Source organism: Lupinus angustifolius, chromosome LG11, assembly GCF_001865875.1.
Source record: "Lupinus angustifolius cultivar Tanjil chromosome LG11, LupAngTanjil_v1.0, whole genome shotgun sequence".
Taxonomy (NCBI): domain Eukaryota; kingdom Viridiplantae; phylum Streptophyta; class Magnoliopsida; order Fabales; family Fabaceae; genus Lupinus; species Lupinus angustifolius.
This window is the reverse complement of record NC_032019.1, coordinates 30286517-30295021: the sequence shown is the minus strand read 5'-3', so window position 1 is coordinate 30295021 and position 8505 is coordinate 30286517. Positions and strand designations below refer to the sequence as shown.

Sequence of the window (8505 nt, the reverse complement as noted above, 5' to 3'; positions counted from 1 at the left end):
TATATATATAATTTTATCATTGTTTGATTTAATTAATTGATCCAATGTCTGGAATGGATTGATAAGGTTTGTGGTATTAATATGGAGCATACTTCTTATCCCACAATTTGTACTATTATTTATTTTGATTGATTGAAAAAATATATTTAAACCAAAAGTTTAATAATTTAATATTTTTTCTAATTAATCATTATGAATGACACATGAATTATATGAATTATAACACAGAAGAAGAGTTTCCGTATTAGTAATAACTATCTTAGTCCGATTATAAACATACAAACCTTGCATATGTTGACGATTAATAAAACTACAATTATGATTTTAAATTGTATAGTTACAGTGATTTTTTTTTCTGATAAGGGTATAGTTATAGTTATGAGTTACTTAAGCTCTTTGGAGTTATGGCTCATGCTAACGAATAAGGATGTTATGTTTTAAGAAAATCATATATTATATTCTTAGTTAATCAAATTTTATAAAATAATATAAAATATTTTTTTTATACTTTTTATAAAATTCCATTTAAATTAAATGAGACTTTTACTTGAGTGAGAATAAAAAATGAGACATACGAACATTGATCTCCATCTCATCCCATGCTAACAAGATTTATGGTCAAGCATTTATAATAATCATAATTATGCTAGCAAAGTTATTTAATACCTTTTCAAGAGTAGAGACTACTAAAATAAGAATAATGCTAGCAAAGGTATTACTATTAGAAAACATTGTTTGAGAAATACAAAATAGGCAATTTAGTTTTGAAAAATAAAGTTTAGGATCTCTCAATGTTTGGAATTATATTTCCCTTATCAGTTTTGAAAAAATTTGAACGGAAAAACTAGTGTACTAATGTCATGTTACTAACATATAATAATTATATACATCATCCAATTATAATGGTCAATTTTAATTTTAAAAGTGATCGATTTTTATTTAAAATTATTTTTTAATAAAAATTACTTATTTTGGTTGATATAGATGATCAAAACATTCACTAAATTTAAAAAAACTTATTTCACATCTTAGACATTAATTATAGGCAAATTGGTAAATATAATATTTTAGATTTAATCATTAATTCAGTATATTCTAAATTTATTGATTAAGATATGAAATAAAATTTTAAATTTACTTTCAGTATATTCTCTTCCTATTTATATAGGTTCTGATTGTTTTAATAACTAATACAATATTAATAGCAGTATTAGTCATTCTTTTGATTTTTTTCTTATCAAATAATCCTGACAACTTATTATCATTCTCATTACAAAATATTATAGTGCATGCACTGTCAACCTAAATATTTGTAGAGGTTTATACACCGTGAGTACACGTGTATAAAATTCTTACCGTGTATCTCTTTTTCACATAATATATTATTGTGACTTCAATGAATCAATTATATGATTTGTGACCTTTTTAATTAATCACTCATATGTTTAAGCAATCTGAAAATTAGAAAACAAGAATTGGATTTCTAAGTAATTGAGTGCAAATAAAAAAAATGGGTAGAAAAGAGAAATAGACATACTGAATCTGGTGACCCAAATTATTATTAAAAAAGATGTTATCCTATCCCCTACTACTAGTAGAAAAGAAAGAAAAAGAAGAAGAACACCCCAACCCTTGGATCTGCTTAATTGATATATTTACACATTAATTAACAAAAACGCGGCACCGCTTTGGGTGGCTCATAGCAGAACGGTGCCGCCGGGTGCTGCCACTTCTTAAAAACCACCTTCTCCTGCTCCCCACTCTGACGGCGCGGTGGCGGATGCGGTGGCTCTTCCGCCTTCAGATCAAGCGGCGGCGGTGACGATGCCAGCGGCGACAACAGGGGGATCGCCACGTTCCAGTTCACGTTGCGGTTAATCTGCAATGAGGACGGAGCGCGGCTTTGTAACCTGCTTGGCTGCTGACGGCGGTTCCCAGCGCTTGATTTGTTTCTGTTAGCATCTGCCATAGACGGCGGCGCTGAGGTAGAACTATGAATACGGCAACGAGAGAGTTAAAGCGAAAAAAGAGAGAGAGATGGGGTGATGTAGTGAGAGATAATGGTGGATGAGAGAGAGGTATAAATAGAAGGTTATGCGGTGCACACGTTCGGAATCATAAACAGAAATGGGTCAAAGTGGGGCTTGCTTGATAGTGTGGAGCACTCTAATTTCACACTCATCTGATCATTTTTATCTCCGAATCTCTGGATCTGTACCACTTTATGTAGCTTTCATTGTTAAAAATACAAAGTTAATATTTATTAAACTTATGTTATATGTTTCTAACCAATAATAAGAAAAAATGTAAAAGTGATACAACTTGTATAATTCCTTCAGAACGGATCCTCTACTCAACAACAACAATACTTTAGCTTTATTTTGAACTATTAAGGGTATTATTCTCTTATCTAAATGTAAGAAATTAATCTCTTTTAAATATGTTATTGTTCTTTTAACATTATAATAATCAAATACTTGACATTTTAGTCATCCTAAATTGCTAGCTTGTTGGTAACCATAATCTAACTTTAGTTAGAGATAACCAGATAGCAAAAACAATTTGGACACAAATAAGAAAGTAATAAAAATAATAAAATCTGGATCATTAAATAATTTTTTGTATTACATGTTAGAACTTAAACTCAGCATTAGTTTCTCTAGTAATGAATAGGATCCTAATTTCACTATTATAGATTTTGTCTATTACTTACATATTTTAAATAATTTATTTTTAGAAACTCAATTTATATTTATATTCAATTTTTTAACTATACTATTATTCATTACTTCTGTGTTTGTCACCTCTTATTTTTTAAGTTTTTTTTTCTAATTTAGTTTTTAAGTAGTAGAATACATGTTCATTTGCATGGGTCACTATGATTTATTGTAGTTTGGATTTTAATAAAACATAGCAAAATTTTAATATATATGTACATGTTTCAAATTAATATTATTTTTTTGGTATATAAATTAATATGCTGACTTCACACAATAATAAATGTGAATGTTTAAATTTAATTTTAATTTCAACAATTTTAAAACAAATGAATGTTTACATGCATTTCACTTCATTAACATTATTACTCTTCCTTTTGTGATTGTATCTGCGTGATTGTACGAATTATTATCAGCATTGATTTATTCAAATTTCATTATTGAAAATGTTTGATTCTAAAATATTCCTAATAAATAAAATTCAAATTGTATAGGATAATATATTCTTCTATATTTCTCAATATAAATTAAGGATTTCTTTTTGTACCATATTTTTTAGGATTATGTTTATAAGTTTTATATAAATTTATAAGGTCTACTTTTAGCATATTTCTTGAATAATTATATTTTATTTTAGATTGGTGCTTAATATGTTTAAAATTTTGAATATTTATACATGCAATATTAGCATAACTCTAGAATAATTACGTTTTATTTTAGAGTGATGATCATTATGGTTTGTACTAAGGATTTGCAATTTTAATATTTTGAATTCATACAATCATAAATGCACATGTTTAATTTTAACAAATCAATGTTTACACATGCAATTTTAATAATAAAAATTATTAGATTTTTTTACATTGTGTTTCCTATTGTTACTATCCCTATTACACTGACCTTTCCAATTGTTATTATTGTTTACGTTATTTTTCAGTATTTCTTTTACACTGATGTTTACGAATGGTTTATTTTTTTTATGTGAGTGTGTTTTATGAGAAGAGAATAAATGGAAGATGAGGTGAAATAATGAGCGTGTATTTCACTTCTTAGTTAATTTAATCTATCATATTATCATTACTATTCCTTTATAATTGTATCAATATTATCATATTTCATCAATATTACCATTATGGATATAATATTATCATTTTATGTTATACCCAAGTTGAATTTGCTATACATAAAAATCACACAATTATGATTGTATGAATTATTACCATTTTTTAATTTTAGGTAATGCTCATTTTAAATATAAATTTATAATATGAATATCATCATAATCACACATGCAATTGATTGAAATTATTAATATACATTATTATTTATTTCTTTACAATGAATATTCCTTAATTATGTTACCATTTATTGATTTATTAATGTTCTTTAATTATTAATATTGTTTTACGATTTAGCATAAATGCGTGAGTATTTTTTTGGTACTACCACGAGTTTCCCTTACCTTTTTCGATAATGGATTCATTTCTTTCGGGGTTTGTGGCTGCTCTTCACAACAAATGTCAATATCAGGAATCGAACTCTTGACCTTGAGGATCTAGTAGGGCCTTAACGTGAGTATATTCATATGCATTACAATGAAATTGGGTATAATAATATGATTGCTTTTATTGTAGTAAATAAATAATTCATGTAATCATACATTTTAAGATCAATTTGATGGTTTTTATGTACAATTGTTTTGAATATGTGTTACAATGATTGTAAAATAAAAAAAGTATTATCACGTTATGGATACAATATTATCATCTTTAGGTCTATTAAGGATTTTTAGGAAGAATATTATGTATGAAGATTTGCTCCTTCATACCTATGTATTCAATTAGTACAATATCATTGCTTCTTCATACTCGTGTGAATTGCTCCTTCATACACATTATAATTAGAAGTATACATATTGTAATTAGTGAGAATTGTTCCTTCATGACATGCATTGTAACATTTATGTAAAAGACTAACATTCAACATACACATAAAATTGATTGATGATCAAAAGAAGGATGAGATGCATAGAAAAAGGAAATTGCGTTTGATTTTCTCAATGAATGAGTGAAGAAAGTATACAAAGAAAGAGAGTTTAGAAAGTGACTCAGGTATGATTAACAGAACGGAAATCAAAACATCATACCTATGAAAGTAATTGATTGATGATCAAATGAAACATGACATGCAGAGAAAATTAAAAACAAAGAGTGTACATAGAAAGAATGTTTATAAGGTGACTTACGTGTCCTTAATGGAACGAAAAAATGATCAAAAAGAAGGATGACATGTAGAGAAAACAAAAAAGGAGTTTGATTTTCTCATTGAAAGAATGAAGAGAGTGTACAGAGAAAGAAAATTTAGAAAGTACTTGTACTTAATTGGATGAAAAAATCAGAAAGTTAATCGACTGATAATCAAAAGAAGGATGACAAGCAGAGAAAAAAGAAAATGAGTTTGAGAAAGAATCTAGAATTGGCTTTTTAGAGAGAAAGGAAAATGAATGAGTTTGAGAAAGATAATTTAGAATTGTATTTCTGGAGAGAAAGAAGAATGAGTTTGAGAAAGAGAGTCTAGAAATGATTTTTGAGAAGACGATGAAAACTAACCTTTGACAAAAATACCATCTTTCAAATCTAGGTATCAAAGTTTGAAAGTGCCTATTTTTTGTAATTACACTAGCCCATCCAATTTATATATAGATAGTAGATTTTAGGAAACATATCATGGATGAGAATTTGCTCCTTCATATCAGTGCGTTTAATTATTACATTTGTAAATGCAAACATACATCCCAATGAAGATAAAGTTTAATGACAAGATTAAAGACATGAACAAATCAACAAACAACAAAGCCAAGACTCAAGCTCAAACATTCAAGAAGATCAAGAAGAATAAAAGTATTTTGTATCTTCTTAGGTCTTAAGATGTTTGATTGTGTATAGTCTAGGTTAGGTGAACATTAATGGAAGTCTCACAACCTAAAATATGATCATAACTGATAATGAGACTTATATGCATACATACATGATTTACATGCACATGCATAAATACATGATCATACAATTTTGGTGCATTAAACCAAGGTTAAATCATATATCATTCAAAATCATGCATCATACTTTTACAATTCATGTAGCAGGTTCATAGCACATCAAAATAACTTTTTCAGAACACCCTTAATCGATTAAGATTGAGTTAATTGATTAAGTTGTGCAAAAGAAGAACCTGTTAATTGATTAAGTTGAGGGTTAATCAATTAATGGAAGTTACATTTTTCTGGATTCTTGATTTTAAAGAACTTTAATAGATTAAGTAAACAATTTAATTGATTAAGTAAACTGTTTAATCGATTAACTATAACAGAAAACAAAAATGTATTTTAAACCAACATTTTCCCATTTTCTAGGCAATCACAATTTTTGATTGCATTATTGATTTTCACTTTTAAATTCAAAGTTCGAATTTTCCAAGTGTTTCTAAAAAGAGAGAAAAGTATTTTGATACACAAAAGAGATAGGAGAATACTTCATGAATCATTGAAGAAATATTACAAGATTTTCAAGTCATATCAAGTTTACAAAACCTTGCATCTCACTTCTTCATATTTTGGGATGTGTGAGACTTTTGTGAAGGTTTTAGATTCTAGAAGTATGCATATTCAGCACATTTAGTTGCATCATTCTGTTTTACACATTTAGACGATTGTATTGTCTATTTCTCGTTAGTGTGTGGTATCACCAAGAAGAAGAGAAAAGGTTGGAGAAACCCTGGTTAGAAGTGGTGAAGAGACATTATAAGCTAGACTCACTGTACCAGTACCTTAGAAGTGAAGTTAGAAGTGGTACGACCGTCAATTAGAAGTGGTGATGGATCCATTAGAAGCGGTGAAGGTAGGCCATTAGAAGCTTAGCCCAAGATAGTCTTGGTGGAAATGTGTTTGTAAAACATTGTTCCATAGTGAAGAAAATCTCCCAAGATTAGAATGGAAGGTCTGGATGTAGATTGCATGTGGATAGCAACCAACTAGGATATAAGTCACGATCTTATTTCTCTTATTCCTTACTCTTTATGTTTTCGCAATTTCAATTTACCTTACTTGACATTCAAATATTTGTGAGATTATTGCATGTTTTTTTCTATGTAATTAACTACATAGATTCATCTGGTAGAGTGCATACAAGATTAGTTAAATATTTACATCTTGGTGTATCAAGAAAACAAGTGTTTTCAGAAACAAAAATTTAATAATCGGTTAAGCTTTGAAGTTAATCGATTATATGCATAATCAGTTAATCGATTGAAACATCCTTTAATCGATTAAATAGAGAGGAAAATTATTAAATATATTTTTAACCGAAAAACGGTAATCGAGTACTGAACCACCTATTCACCCCCTCTAGGTGAAGCTTAGAGCCCTGGTGAAGCAACAACAATATCACTGCTCCTTCATATGTGAACTGCTCCTTAATACATATTATAATTAGCACTATAGACATTGTAATTATTGTGAATTGTTCCTTCATGTCATTTTAACATTTCTGTAGTTGACAAACATTCAAAATATACATAAAATTCAAAAGGAAATAATTGATTGATGATCAAAAGAAGGATGAGATGCATAGAACAAAGAAAATGAGTTTGATTTTCTCATTGAAAGAGTGAAGATAGTGTACAAAGAAATAGAGTTTAGAAAGTGACTCACATGTGATTAATGTAAGTATAAGATGTCAAACTAAGAGGGGATGAATTAGGTTTTTTTGCACAATTAAGAATTTTTTGTAACTTTAATATCTAAGAGTATATTGCAGCAGAATATAGTGGCAGAAAATCAAAGTGTAGAAAATGTAAAAGTAAAGAGTAGAGAGAACAGTAGGGATACACTAGTTTTTAGACTGGTTCACTTTCTTGTCAACTTGAAGGCTACATCTAGTCCTCTTGCTAGACAAGAGATTTTACTTATTTGATGAGTTGTAATTACAAATCTCACAACCAAAATATGAGTACAATAAACACTTACCATACCTCTTCTAAGTTTCACTCTCCCTTTTTCCACCACACCCCATTGTGAAAAGTTTACAACAACTTTACAAAAGATTGAAGAATATGACTAGAGCAAATATTGCTTAGATGATATAATAATTATAAACTTGAAATAATTATAATCTTTCACTATGAGTAATACACAATGCTCAAGTGTTTTAGTGTATGAAAACTTTTGCATGGTATCTTGAAGCAAACTGAACTGAAAGTTCACAAGTCCATAACAATATCTTGTCATTTAACTGAGGAATACAATTTAATTTTCCTAGCATTTAGATTGCAATAAAATACCCTTACAAGTTCAGGCTAATAGGCACATTGTTCTCTAAAAAACTCAGCAAGATTTTGTTGCCTAAGGAGTATGGAGAAATGAAAACCATATAGTTTAAAGGAGTATAACTTACCAAACTTAGAAGCAATAAGTATTCTCCCAAGGAAATACTTTGTGAACACAGTGCGTTGCTCTTCATTTGAAAGAAGTCACGCCAAATCCAATGTATTAGCCCCCGAAGAAGTTGGTTGACTCCTTTGAAAAGCAATGGAGTTTTGCTTCTTGGTTCTCAATGAAGAAGCCATGAAAATGAAGCTTTGACAAATAAATGTTTGGAAGTTTTGAAATTGGTTTTTTATTTATCAAATGCTCTAAACTTGAAAATTATGGTCGAAATGTGTTTAGAATAAAAAATGTGATAAGAATACCCACAAATTTCAAGTAAAAGAGCAAGAAATGAGATAAGTTTGAGGT

The 8505-nt window shown here is 28.6% G+C and overlaps 1 protein-coding gene across 1 annotated transcript; it reads right to left on the bottom strand.

The window, feature by feature from the left end:
* On the bottom strand, positions 1535-2109 carry LOC109360050 (uncharacterized protein At4g14450, chloroplastic-like). The gene has a single exon (XM_019604790.1). The coding sequence runs from the start codon at positions 1967-1969 to the stop codon at positions 1667-1669; it is 303 nt and encodes a 100-aa protein (XP_019460335.1). The 5' UTR covers positions 1970-2109; the 3' UTR covers positions 1535-1666.